General features: G+C 50.9%; 1 protein-coding gene across 1 annotated transcript in view; it reads left to right on the top strand.

Annotated features, from left to right (window-relative positions):
* The first annotated feature begins 5,654 nt into the window (after positions 1–5,654).
* The window catches only part of IRS1 (insulin receptor substrate 1), a 46,093-nt gene continuing 37,118 nt past the window's right edge, over positions 5,655–14,629 (top strand). The window contains exon 1 of the mRNA XM_057366879.1: positions 5,655–10,275. Coding sequence (XP_057222862.1) covers positions 6,728–10,252 — 3,525 coding nt within the window. The 5' untranslated portion in view covers positions 5,655–6,727 and the 3' untranslated portion in view covers positions 10,253–10,275. The remainder of the gene's footprint in view (positions 10,276–14,629) is intronic.

Below are 14,629 nucleotides of genomic sequence, written 5' to 3'. Positions count from 1 at the left end.
ATCATATCACACAAGGGAAAGCTCACTCAAGGAATTCTGAATCACAGCTGGAGTCTGTGAGATGAGTCCATGTCTTCTCGGGTTGATAAAAATCAATAAATTTTGCCCACTATCACTAGACATAAGTAAGTCTTTAGATAAGCTCCACTGCTAAACKCTTTGAAGAAAACCAGACTAAAACCATTCTCTAGAAACCATTGCTTATTCTTTTGCTCTGTTATCTCGTTTTTTGTCTCCCATTCCTGACGAACACAACTGAGGAATCAGTCACGTTCAAAAACCTGCAGCGCATCCTGCTTAGAAGTGACCAGCCCTGAGGCCAGACTGAGTGCAAGGCCAGCAAASGCAGCTGGTCACAGCAGTGACAGAGACACGTACAGGGGCTCTGACTCCAGGCCATGCGCTTTCCTTGTGCTTCTGCCACCAGAGCCCAGAGTCCGGTTAAGCCACCTCGATGGCACGCAGCTGCAGCAGGAGGCTCAGCACAGCCTGGCTTCCTTCCCTCCTCTCCAGCAAAGCAAGTGAAAATGTAGCTGATTCTTGCCTCAGAAAGATCACCCCTCTGGGATCAGCATGTTTCCTCCTTTTCCTCTCTAGCTGTTAAATGGCACTGTGGGCAGTAGCAAGCACATTACCTTCTGCTTTATTTATCATTCAGGGTTAAACACTGAGACCTCAAAGATAAAGTGGACTGAGCAAGACCAAGACTTTCTGCTGTCACCAAGTAACCATGGGTAAAACCTTCTATTTGGCTTTAATTTTCATACCTCTGTTGACCATGCCACTCTGGTAAGAAACCCAAACCAAACCCCTGTGGAGCTATGAAGCTCCCTTGCACAGTCAGAAACTGCTTGAGACCATTGCTTTAAGCCATGCACAGACAAAACTCATTATAAATTAGATAAAAGGTTCTGTAACTTGCCTTTTGAAATTCATACTCCAGGCAATATTGTCTGTGGTGAAGGAGACAGAATTAAAGCATTAGAAAAAAAAATCTGTGAAGCATTGCAACAGTTTTTGAACATATTACAACATAGAAATATAAAGATAATAGATGTAGAGCTGAAGGTTGATCAGTGTAGTCTGGGAATTATCGAAAAGTCTTACTAAGCTTCCTGTTAGTTTAGTGAGTCTTCAGTTGGGATATCCATATTCCCAATGGAAACCATAGGAATGATATTTTATCTTTTCTGGCTTCTTTAAACAGAGACACATGAAGCTATATAGGGAGGTAGTAATGTACAAAAAAATATAATCAGTCTGAATTAATTTTAGTCACTAGAACATAACCTAAATATTTCATATAATTAATGTGTTCTAAATGCTGTTATGAGTGTTTTACACACAAATTGAAGAATAGAAGCATTCCTAATAAGTGAAGTATAGAAAAGATGCGTTTCTAGTTCTCATTATTGTGATATAGTGGGATACAGCTGTTAATGTAACAATTTAATACAATACATTTGAAGATTCTAATTATTCCATATGTGTTCTTGGTCATTCCATATGTGTTCTTGATTTGCCTCGAAGAGATGACAGTTGAAGTCAGGGATACAAAATGTAGAATCATGATATTATTACCATTCCTTTCATAGAGAAATTAAATATCTTATTTATCTAAGTAATGATTTAACCAGTTTAGAGACAGCTGCACTGTTTTTAAGGGAAGAGTTATGCAAATTTCATCTTTACTGTTGATTGTAGAAAAGGAAATACTACAAWTGAGCTTAAAACAAATGAAATATACAATCAAATCAACCTTGGAAYGAGGACCAGAGCACACCTGTGATGGACACAGAGCTGGGCTCTCCTCTGCAGTGCCCAGTGTCAGGAAAAAAGGCAATGGCCCCAAACTGAAACACAGGGAATTCTATTTAAATGTAAGAGAAATCTTACATCAAAAATCACCAGTTTTCCCTTCTCACCTTATTTGGGTGCACTAGCAGTGGCTGCAACAGGGGAGGTCACTGCCCCTTGGCACCTGGCTCCCCTTCCCTGGTGGAGCAACTCATTCTTCCTGCTCCACGACAACTTGATTCCAAGTCAGTAGGAAATGAAAGAAAATAATGTTCAGAAAGTCTTGATTTCCTGACCTGGTTTTTTTGGGGTTTTTTTTTTCCCCCCTAATGATATTCTGCCTAGAAATACAGTTGTTTTATCTGAAGAATTGGGTGTGGAAAATGAGATCAAGCCTTTTTGGAGCAACTGGGAGTGGAGATTAGAGGGAGCAACTTGTAGGTCAGTTGTGTCTGGAAGGTGAATGGATGAAGCTGGTGAACAAGGGTCACTCTGCTTTTCTTAAAAACTTATGGTGATGTAACTTCACCTTTTGGGAATGTTTCTTTTGGTTTGCATCCTTGTGAGAGAGATAAAATCAACAGCCTATGATAGACAAATGAGTAGTTTTTTTTCTTTACTGCATTAACGGTGCATTTTACATTTTCTTCTTTCACTCATTTTTCCAGCTAGCTGAGAATCTATATGTGAACAGGTAAAGATGGCTTCAAGAGAAACTAATCTTCATTGTAACTTAGAGCAGCACYACCTCTTCAGTTCCTTCTGAATCCYTGTAGTTGCCTTCCTGGGATGGCATTTCAGCAACAGAGCATTACCAAGACACAAGTTTTGATTATCTCCCAGAMCTTACTGGTCTGCTCTGCCAGGTTCAGTAGAGACACTGTGAGAACTAATTGTCTCAAGCATTTTATGCCTTATGAGATTATCCTGTGCTAAATTTGTCTTTCCACCACTTACTATGACAGATAAAAGTTAGGAACTTTGATCSTTATCTGTTCTATTATATTCCTTTCCCTTCTCTTATCAAATAATCATGTGGCCTCCACAAACTGGAAATGGAGAAATATATAATATATTTATTCAGAATATATATATATATATTCAGACTGGAATAGGGGGATGGTCAAAGGGTACTGCAGAAATCGGGTTGTATGAAATTTAGGATTTGGACATRGGTGCTAGAAAAGCAGCCTCAATTTTGTTGTTGTTTATTGAAGTTGAATTTCTTGTACAAAGAGACAGTGATGTAGTGTGGTAGCTGTAGGTATTTATATAGGGAACTAAAGGTCTTGGTTTGAACCCCTTTGCAATTAGTTGCAAAGTCTGAATTCTCAGTCACTCATGGTCATGGCAGGGCGAGTATTTAAATAGAGAAAGTAAAGGTATATTCTTTTCTTTGGTGTGCTGATGTGCCCACTTATGTACCCCACAGAGAAGCACTGTGCTTCAGAGCTTTGGAACTCAAAGAGCAAGAAAACAATTCCAAGATGTGGTCTGGCATGATGCAAACTAACTTTAAAAAATAGTTTTCAAAATATGCTGGAAGTGTTAGTTATTGCCTGTTATTTCTGCTGAGCAAAGGACATGAATCTATATATAAAGTTTGAAAACACTTCTGGGACATTTACTGAATCCCCTCGATAACCAGACAAGAAAAACAAGATTTTATTTTATCTGCAAAATCAGATATTATTAAAGAAAATGTTCCCAAGATGAAGGGAACACATTTAAATATACTGTCTGCCCATAAGCTGTGGCTAGGACATGGTATGAACTGGATGAAACTGTTAAGGGAAGTTGATTGGRCATTAGGAAAAGGCTTTTCACTGAGAGARTGATCAGTCACTGAACAGGCTCCTTAGGGAAGTGGTCAGGACACCAAGTCTGTCAGAGTTCAAGGAGTGTTTGGASAATGCCTTTAGTCATATGGTTTTCTTTTGGGTAATCCTGTGAGGAGCAGGGATTCGGCCTTGATTATCCCTATGAGTATCTTCTAATTCAAGAAATTCTGTGATTATAGGACTGTCTGCTGCTTTTACYCTCAAATCCATGTTCCCTGGTGCAACACAATGCAAATCAGATGGTGGTTATTCTCCATCAARAGATCATTCCACTTACAAGTGCATACCTGCCAAGAGAAAGATTGGGCAGAGCAAATAAAATTTGTTATTTAATATTAATAACCCTAATTATGTGCAGATTTTTTAATTGAAAAAGTAGTGCATCTATTCTGTGCATGAACAYGCATTCCCATGCTTGTGAAGGGACCGGGAGAGATTTAGGAGTCTTCTCCTGCCACAGTACCTTTTAGCCATGGATGTATGGTGATGCTGCCCTCTTCTCATTAATGACAYACCTTGTCATTAATGACAGCTGATCTTAATATGTCTTGGGGCTGCAATTCTGTTCCACAGCTCCATGGTGTGGGCTGGGGGAGCAATTTCCTGCCCTACTTGTTGCAGGATAGAAATGCACTTGGTTTGTAATCATCTTTATCTCAAGGTTTGTATAATAGATTTATTTTCAATACAAATACTTGATTTTGTCATGATGAGCTATGATGTGAAGTGGAGGAAAGAATGAGATGATATTGTTACTGCTACAGCATGGATTGTCTTTTTTCTCCTCACTSCTTAGTGACTAGACTCTGCCCTTGTATTAGAAATTGTCATSTTGYGTTTGGCGAGCACCCTTAAATTGTGTTTTATGGASTTCTCTACAGGATAATATGCAAAGGTGGTTTGTGCCTGTTGCCCTTTCTGGATTCTCCATCTGTTTCAACTGTTTCAGGAGAATTTTTCACCTTTTGGCCAACAGCTCCTCTCAGATAACTGTATGATCATGATCTGCCCAGCCGCAAACTTGGTAGTGCAGGARCACTAGAAAAGCCTCCGACTTATTTAGCTGCGCGTTTGGACCCACACAAACCCAAACGAGAGTATAATTTGCTACTTTATTTTAACCTTAACTGTAAGTGTGAGCACTGCTGTGGTGCTTTCACCTCTGACCAGCAGGGATCAGCCTGCTTGGGTAGGGCAGTGCCAGGGCATTAAAGCCTCGCTCCCCTCCACGCCTGTCCAGGGTCACCCATCGTAATCGGTACCAGGAAAAACCAAAAGCACCCCCAAACCTCCACCCGCCCCCCGAAGCCACAGCCCGCAACACGTCCGGCCCGGGCGGGCGCTGTCCCGCAGAGGGCAGCATTGAGCAGCGGATGAGTCCGCAGCGCTCCCGCACTTGTTCCCGGGGCCCAGGGCGGAGGTGCGGGCACGGATCGTGCAGCCCCGGATCGTGCAGCCCCGGCACGGCCGCTTCCGCCGCACGCTGTTTAATTCGGCACAAACGACTCGGGGAAACGCGGCACCCGCCGCACGGCCAGGGGGAGCACTGCTGGGCCCTGCCTCGCCCGCCATGGAGGCAGGGCCGGGCCAAGCTCCCCCTCCCGCCAGGCCCCTGTTGGGGACCGGCCGTGCTGGCAGCGCCGGGGCCGCGTCTGAGCCCGAGGAGCGGAACGAGCCCCGGCTGGGGGGTTGCGGTCCCGCAGCCGCAGCGCCCCCCGCTCCGCTCCCAGCGAGGCCGGCGGCTGGGGCTGCGGGTRGGCGGGAGCAGCTCCCCGCCCGGCCGGGCCCGGGAGCCGCCACACTGCAGAGGCCGCCGGCGGCGGGTATAAATAACACGGCGCTGAATGGCGTCTACGCCTCTTTACTACGCGCCGCGCCCCAGCCCGGCCGGGCGCCTCCGCCATCTTGACGGACGGGCGGCGGCACCAATGGGGGCGCGGCGGCGGCGGCCCCGCGGCCGCGCTGAATGAGGGCAGGGCGGAGGGCGGAGCGGCGGCGCTGGCCGGGAGCCCGGCGGCGGCTCCGGGGATGGTCCACGCACTGGCGCCGTCACGTGTTGTTCTCCTTGGAGTGAGCCTGAGCCGCGGCGGCAGGCGGAGGGGGCTGGACTGGCGAGCGCGGCCCCCGCCGCCTGTTTTGGTGCGGGGCGCCGGGAAACTCCGAGGAGAAGCCGGCGGAGAAGGAGCCGCCGCGGCGGTGCCAGCTCCCCCGGCGGGCTGGGGCACGGGAGGGGGCCGCGCCGCCGGCCGCTGAGGCGCTGCCGCCTGGAATGAAGAGGAGGAGGAAGAGAGGATGTTCCTTCGGCACTCGGGCTTGCCTCCCCTCCCGCCGCTGCCGGGCTGCGCCGCGTGTGGAAATGGCACTTTCTCTGCCTAACGAGATGGGACTGAATGGGGTCGCCAGCCTCCCCCGCACGCATGAGCCGGAGCAGCAGCCTCGGCGCTGATATTTGGGGAAGGGGGGTTGTGTTGTGGGCGGCATTCTTTTAAAATTTGTTTTATCTTTTTTTGGGGGGAGGGCGAGAGAAGGGAAAGCAGCGTGTATTTTTGGGTGCAAACCCCGGACTTTGCAAAACAATCTCCACCCCCGAGAGGATATTCAGTCTGCAACAGAGATCGCTGCTCGCGGAGGCAAACTTGAGCCGGGGAAGGGGAGCTGGAAGCGGAGGAAAGTGGACCCCCGCCCCGCTCCCGGCCACGCCGGAGCCCGACCCCTGCAAGGGAAGATGCATTTCTCATTCCCGGCGACTGCTTTTGGGACGAGACTTTCGTCTGGACTGATCGGTACTGGACTTTTAAAGGACGAGCTTACCTATCTAAGCGCGATTTGGGCATAAACAGCAACACAAACTCTGATTTGGTGCTGGAAGCTGCCTCTGCCACTGAACAGCTGCTCTCACCCTGCTTCTGTCCCTCCCCCGTCCCGTTCTCAAAAGAGGATCCTGAGCTTTTTTTGCCTTTTTTTTAATCTTTTTAAAATTTAAATTGTTGCATTAATTTTATTTTCGGTGGTTGCCTTTCCCAGCTGGCTTGGCTGTTTTGGGGTCTTGCAGACTGTGAGCTGYATTAACAGCTCCACCGCCTCTCGCCATGGCCAGCCCCACGGATAATAACGAGGGATTTTTCTCAGATGTCAGAAAGGTGGGTTACTTGCGCAAACCCAAGAGCATGCATAAACGATTTTTCGTGCTGAGGGCAGCCAGTGAGTCTGGACCCGCCCGGCTGGAGTATTACGAGAATGAGAAGAAATGGAGACACAAGTCAGGGGCCCCCAAGCGCTCCATCCCACTAGAAAGCTGCTTCAACATCAACAAACGGGCTGACTCCAAGAACAAGCACCTGGTGGCCCTCTACACCAAGGACGAGCACTTTGCCATTGCAGCTGACAGCGAGCCTGAACAGGAGAGCTGGTACCAAGCGTTGCTGCAGTTGCACAACAGGGCCAAGGGCCACCACCATCTCCATCACCATCACCACCACCACCACAGCGATGTCACTTTTGGAGGCAGCAGCACAGGACTGGGGGAAGCAGGTGAGGACAGCTATGGTGAGGTAGCTCCTGGTCCAGCTTTTAAGGAAGTTTGGCAAGTAATTTTGAAGCCTAAGGGCCTAGGCCAGACAAAGAACCTGATTGGCATCTACCGCCTGTGCCTGACTAACAAGACCATCAGCTTTGTAAAACTGAATTCAGATGCTGCTGCTGTGGTGCTGCAGCTGCTCAATATCCGCCGCTGTGGTCACTCTGAGAACTTCTTCTTCATTGAGGTGGGACGCTCAGCTGTCACTGGACCTGGTGAGTTCTGGATGCAAGTGGATGACTCAGTGGTGGCACAGAACATGCATGAAACTATCCTGGAGGCCATGCGAGCCATGAGTGAGGAATTCCGGCCCCGCAGCAAGAGCCAATCCTCCTCAAACTGTTCAAACCCAATTTCTGTGCCCCTTCGCAGCAGGCACCACGTCAACAACCCTCCACCGAGCCAAGTGGGGCTCAGTCGACGGTCCAGGACTGAGAGTGTCACGGCCACTTCTCCTGCCGGTGGTGGAGGTACAGGTGGCAAGCCCAGCTCTTTCCGGGTTCGAGCATCAAGTGATGGGGAAGGCACAATGTCAAGACCTGCYTCTGTGGATGGTAGCCCAGTTAGTCCCAGTGCTAACCGGACTCATTCACATAGACACCGTGGCAACTCCAGGCTCCATCCCCCACTCAACCACAGCCGGTCCATCCCAATGCCTTCCTCGCGGTGCTCTCCTTCAGCCACCAGTCCAGTCAGCCTGTCWTCCAGCAGCACTAGTGGCCACGGCTCCACCTCCGACTGTCTGTTTCCACGAAGGTCTAGTGCTTCAGTTTCTGGCTCCCCCAGTGATGGTGGATTTATTTCTTCTGATGAGTATGGTTCTAGCCCGTGTGACTTTCGCAGCTCTTTTCGCAGTGTAACTCCTGATTCATTGGGACACACCCCCCCTGCCCGGGGCGATGAAGACCTCAACTACATCTGCATGGGGGGGAAGGCCACCTCCTCTTGCTGCAGCCTGGCAGCACCCAATGGCCACTTCATCCCACGCACCTGCCACCCTCAGCAGCAGCCCCGTTATCCTAGTACACCCTGCTGTCCTCGAGGTGGTAGTGAGGAGGTTGCYGACTTGGAGAAGGCATTCAGGAAGCGGACTCACTCTGCAGGCACTTCACCCACCATCTCCCACCAGAAGACACCCTCACAGTCTTCGGTGGCCTCCATCGAGGAGTACACGGAGATGCTGCCTTCTTACCCCTGTGGCAGCAGCAGGCTGCCTTCCTACCGCCACTCAGCCTTTGTGCCCACTCAYTCCTACCCAGAGGAGTGCCTGGAGATGCACCACATGGACAGTGGCCATCATCGGACCAACTCCGCCCCGCATACGGATGATGGCTATATGCCCATGTCACCTGGTGTAGCCCCTGTGCCCAGTGGTGGGGGCCCCCCCAAGGGGGGTGACTATATGCCTATGAGTCCTAAGAGTGTGTCGGCCCCACAGCAGATCATCAACCCTGGCAGGGGTGGCCGCCACCCTCCAGCCACAGTGGACTCTAATGGCTACATGATGATGTCCCCCAGTGGCAGCTATTCTCCCGACAGCAGCTCTGCGGGCTACGGCAAGATCTGGACAAATGGTGCCGGCCACCACCCAAAACTCTCAGTGGAGAGCAACGAAGGGAAGCTCCCCTGCGGCGGCAGCGACTACATCAACATGTCCCCAGCCAGCGGCTCCACCACCAGCACCCCGCCCGACTGCTACTTCGGGGCTGCGGGGCAGCCGGGGGTCGAGGAGGCGGCCACCGCAGCGCACCACAAACCCATCTACTCCTACTTCTCGCTGCCACGCTCCTTCAAGCACGTGCACCGGCGGGGCGGCAGGCCGGCGGGGACAGCCGAGGAGGGCAGCCCTCAGCCCCGCATCGCGCTCGGTTCCAGCCGCCTCCTTTACGCGGCCGAGGACTCGTCGTCCTCCACCAGCAGCGACAGCCTGGGCGGCGGCGGCGGCCCCGAGGGCGGCCCCCCGCCTCAAGCGCAGCCCCCGCGCAAGGTGGACACGGCCGTGCAGACCAAGGGCCGCCTGGCGCGTCCCACGCGGCTCTCGCTGGGCGGCCCCAAGGCCAGCACCCTGCCGCGGGCCCGGGAGCAGCCCCCGGTGCTGCTGCCCCCGGAGCCCAAGAGCCCCGGCGARTACGTGAACATCGAGTTCATCGCCGGCGAGAAGCCGCCCTTCCCCTCGGCTGCCCTGAGCATGGCCCTGCCGCCGCCGGGAAGCGAGGCCGCCGAGGAATACATGAACATGGAGCCGGGCCCGCCGCGGGCCCCCTGCCTGCCCGGCTTCGCCACCGCGCGGGCGGCCCGGCCCGGCCGGGACTACGTGGCGATGCAGCGGGGGGGCGCCGCGGCCGGCGGGGGCTCTTGCTCGGACAGCCCGTCCCCCGGCTCGCCCGCCCGCCTGCTCAGCTACGCTGAAGTGCGGGGGGGCCGCGCCGTTCCCGAAAAGCCCCCGCCGGCGGCCGCCACCGCGGCGTCCCCGGAGCTGCCACGGCCGCCGGCCGAGCTGTCGGCGGCGCCGCCGCGCTCCTCCTCCCTGTTGGGGGGTCTGGGTGCGGGCAGCGCCTTTACTCGCGTCAGCCTCAGCCCCGGCCGCAACCAGAGCGCCAAGGTGATCCGCGCCGACCCGCAGGGCGGCCGGCGGCGGCACAGCTCCGAGACGTTCTCCTCCACGCCGAGCGCGGCCCGCGGGGCGCCGGGCGGGCTCGGGGCGCCCTTCCCGTGCGGCGGCGCGGGGGGCGCCGAGGAGGTGAAGCGGCACAGCTCGGCCTCCTTCGAGAACGTGTGGCTGCGGCCCGGAGCGGGGGAGGCGGCCGCCCGCCGGGAGCCGGGGGCTGCGTCCACCCTGGAGAACGGACTCAACTACATCGACCTGGACTTGGTGAGGGACTGCGGCCACCGCCGCCACCACCACCCGCACGCCTCCGCTGAGGCGAAGCAGCCGCTGCCGCCGAAGCCCCCGGGCCAGCAGCGCGGGAGCGGCCACTGTGGCGAGGACCTGAGCGCGTACGCCAGCATCAGCTTCCAGAAGCGGGAGGAGATGTAGGAGCCGGGCACCCGCCGGGGAAGGTGAGCCGGGACGGGGCGGGACGGGGCGCGGCTCCTCTCGGGGAGTGGAGCGGCCGTGGGGAGGGGGCTGGGGCGGGGGTCCAGGCTGCTCGTGGCGKTGCCTTCCCGCTGGCTGGGGGTGGGCGGCTTCGTCCCCTGAGGCAGCCACGCTTTGGGTTGGTTTCGTTGAGCCTTGTGGCCTCACTGCAGCATGTTTTAGTGGCAGAAGCGTCCAGGATCGCAGTATCCCTGTGGGTGTCCAGCCGCTGGGCCGCACCTGCCTGGGCTGGGGCGTGCTTCCAGAGCAGGTTTGGACGCTCCTGATCAGCCGGAGATACTATGCTGTGCTTACCGTGTTGCCACGTTTCTTTACTTTTCAGAATTAGCAGTGCTTCACAAGTGTGTGGGAGAGGGGTGTGAAAGCGAGTTACCTCTAGTRTTGGGCTGGAAACAGGAAACTCCCAGTGTAACCCGGGTTTGGTCAGTAATAATCACATTTGTGGCCAAGGGTAGAGCAGTGAACCGTGCCAACACGTGCGCGGCTAACGGCATTTACCTCATGGGGCTGTGGCCAGTGTTAATTCAGTTTTGTTGCAAGGTGTTTTGAGTTTGAAAACAGACTTCAAAGGCTTTTAGCATTGTATCTATCACTTACATTCCAGTTGGTACTGTGTGGCTGTCCTATACTCACCACAGTGTTACAAACAGCACAAGAAATGAGCCCTATGAAGTGTGGTTTTGGCATTGACTGATGTGTTCTTCCTGAAGCTTTTAATGTTTCTTCCTGAAGCTTTTAATTTTTAATTCGGGAAGAATTTCTGCCAGGCTGTTGCATGTTGATTACAGACATGTAAGATGAGTAGGAGCCTTGTTGGAAGCAGTGTGATGTTTCTGTTGAGTGGGAACTTCGTTCAGCACATAACAAGGTATCTTGTTTAGAGCTCACAAAGTACAACGCCCCTGCGTAAGTCTTTCATGAAAGGTAAAGAGTTGTTTTGCTTTGGTGCAGGCAAGTACTGGCAGATATCTAGTAAATTTTGTCACTCGATTTTAGCTGTTTCCTACACACCTGAGCAGCAGCACAGTAGTTTAAGCATTACTTCACTAGGGAGTGAATCTCTGTTTGCATCATAAATCTAATAACCTTAGTATTTGTGTTGCCTGTTGGAACACTGAGGRCTGGTGTTTGTGTATGCCTGGGATCATATGGTTTTTTATTTTTAAACGTTTTGCATCCTTATAATCTGAACAAAAGCAGAACAGTCTCTTCACATTTGCTCCTTGGTACTTGCTGCTGTTGACCATTAGAGCAAACCAGTATTGTTAGTCTCCTGTAACCTGTGAATACCAGGTTAATTTGAAAGGTCGAGGTGTGACTTAAGATCAGTGCAAATATTGCTGGTCTGGTTCAAGTGGTAACTGGTAGGAAATGGTAATTTTTGTGGCTATGACAGGACTGCTATCACCATACGTTATTTGTGACCAAATGTACACAAATTTACACAGCCACACCTTTTCTCAGTTCTGGCATGTGCTTGCAAGGGCCCCATTTTTGCAGATAGTTCTTATTAACCTGGGAATCCATATCTGCTTAGGACAGCGCTGGTGTTGTGAATTCTTCAGGAAGGGATTTTTGCCAGAGGATGCAACATGTTGTGCAGTTAAGTCATTTTGCTGTAAGCATCACTGTTCTCACCACCTTTGTGGTGCTGAGATTGGGGAGTTAGTGTGAGAGAAGATCCTTGGTCAGTGTATGGGTAAACACGAATGTTGGAAGGGTATGAGAAYGCAGGTCTGGTGGGGAGCAGTGTCGCTTACACAGGTTTTTTTTGCAAATGCCCTGCTTTCCTTTTGCTGTGGACAGCTTGTTTAATTGAAGCATGTGTCATCTTTAACATAAAAGTTGTGGCAATGATCTCTGTGGTGTGATTGTTCTCTTCAGTGAAAGATTAGGATGTGAAAGACCTGACATAAGAACTGGCTGAAAAGTACTGTGCAGATGTTTTTAAGGGCAGCATTGTGGAAAGTAGTGTGTAATAGAGCAATTGCTGTTTGAAGTTGGTTCTTATTTCCCAAAATTAGGATTGACTTGAGGAAGCACAGCTTCTTCTGGGAGGCAAGGGAAGAATCCAGCTGTGATTTTATGGGGAGTTTGAACCATGGCTGTTCCATCTCCCTTCCCATATAGAGTTCTGTTGGTTGCRTGTAGCTTTCTCAACTCTTGGGACTCTTATTTTCCAGGCTAGATTTCTTGCCATCACCTGAGATCTTCCTTACAAAATTGAGTTCAACTAGCAATGTTTCGTTCATACTAAACTATTTTTACAGCTGTTTTTTGACACGTGCTTGTACCTTTTTTGCTTTGGAGCTAAAACTTGGATTTKGTAGGAGAATTGGCCCATGGATGCTGTACCTTAGAACATTACCATTCCTAAGAAAACCTGCCTGGAGCTGAGTGATTTACAGGACTGCTTGCACATGCCTGAAAAGGTTGTTGAGCACCTACAGCCAAACAGTTCACCTGAAAACTGCACATGCAGTAGGATTTCCCAGTGAGCAACAGAACAGGCTGTGCCTCCTTGACCAGCTTCCTCTGTTGTCCTTCTGGCAGCTGAGGCTGTTCAGGCTGCAGCTGAGAATGGGGAGGTTGCAGTTGTGGTTTCTCCTTTTGGTGTCTGAGCAAGTGAAAGATGAAGGAAAAGTTACTTGTGTGTGTTTGCAGGTACATTGGAGAGGAGAAGACATCTGGAGGTGGGAAGGGAAAGGTGCAGCTGCAGTATCAGAACAAGGGCTGGGGAAGGCTGCACTAACGACTCTTTACTGTCCATCTCTTTCATGGGTTATTATTTACCCTTTTAATCTCAGAAGTGGCCAAGGGAGTGCACATGTTTGTTTTTTTTCTTCATAGAGCAGTTTTCCACCTCATCTCAAAGGCCAAAACTGGATAACACTTGTTTTATCAATTCTGGAATTTTGTGTTGTTGCAGTTTTTGACACAATGACTCCAAATGGGTAAAATGGTTGTTGCTGCTCTGCTGCGAACTAGCTAACTCCTGTMCTTTTCCCTCCTCCCCTGTCCTTCCCTGCCAGCTGCCTCCAAGTTGTTCAGGCATTAGATTCTGAAGTATTTTTAAGCTCTTTTAAGTGTAATTATTTCTCCTAACATTAAAGATACTGACTGAAATATATCCTTGGCTGTTTCCAAACAGTTGGCCCTGCCCTACACTCCCCTTTTTTCCTGTTACAAGTGCAGTAGTTTCTATGCAATTCTGTGTGCTGTCCTGCTCAAACTCTTGCTTCTGCTATAGAGAGCTCAGTATTGTTGTGTGTGTCTAATCTAGCTGGTGACTCTTTGRTGCTTGGATCCTCTGATGAGTGGACCTTTATGCTGTAGCTGGAAGGCCAYGTTGCTGCAGTTGCCAAGTTGTGCTGGGAAACACCAGCCCATGACATGGAAAAATTGAGGGGAGAGAGCAKTGTAGCTCTAAGATGTTTTCCTCCTGGTTAGTTTTGCATGCACAGTTGTGCTGGGCTAGCTCTGGCTAGATGCCTGATGCCCACCAGAGCCACTCTGTCACTCTCCTCCTCAGTTAGACAGTGGAGTAAAAAATATAACAGAAGGTTAATGAATCGAGATAAGAGCAGGAAGAGATCACTCATCAGTTACTGTCATGGTCAAAACAAGCTTGGGCAAATTAGTTTAATTAATTGCAAATCAAATCAGAGTAGGGTAATAAGAAATAAAATCTGATCTTAAACCACTTTTCCTCCATCCCTCCATTCTTCCTGGGCTTAGCTTTACTCCCTATTTCTCTGCCTCGTCCCCAGCACAGGGGATGAATGGGGATTTTGGCCAATTCATTGTATGTTGTCTCTTCTGCTCCTTCCTCTACAGAGTGGTTTCCTATATCCATGGTGGTCTCAGATGTCCTCACTCCTCTCTTYGGCTGCAGTTGTGCAGGTTTTGTCCCTGTTCCTAAATACATCATGCCCGAGGTGCTGCTGCCACTGTCAGTGATGGGCTTGGCCTTAGCCAGCAGCAGGTTCATCTTGGAGCTGGCTGKCACTGGCTCTGTCACACTTCAGGGAAGCTTTTAACAGCTTCTCAGAGGAACCATCCCTTTAGCCCACACTACCAAAACCCTGCATACAAACCCAAGACAACGGGTGAGCAGATGTTGTGGATATGCTGTGAATCTTGCTTTTGGAGTTCCTGTGAGAAGGCTCCTCAAATGAGCAGGGGTTTTGAAGATGAACTGCTGATAGTTTGTGTTCTGAGTATATAGTCAAAAAATATTCTGAAAAGGAAACCATWAGATGCTGGCTCTGGAGAAACAGGAAATGCTGAAGTAGGGTAATAGAATGAATCCAGGTA

The sequence above is a fragment of the Malurus melanocephalus genome, unplaced genomic scaffold, assembly GCF_030028575.1.
Source record: "Malurus melanocephalus ecotype Western Australia unplaced genomic scaffold, MMel_1.1 scaffold_73, whole genome shotgun sequence".
NCBI lineage: Eukaryota > Metazoa > Chordata > Aves > Passeriformes > Maluridae > Malurus > Malurus melanocephalus.
This window is presented reverse-complemented; position numbering and strand designations above follow the sequence as displayed.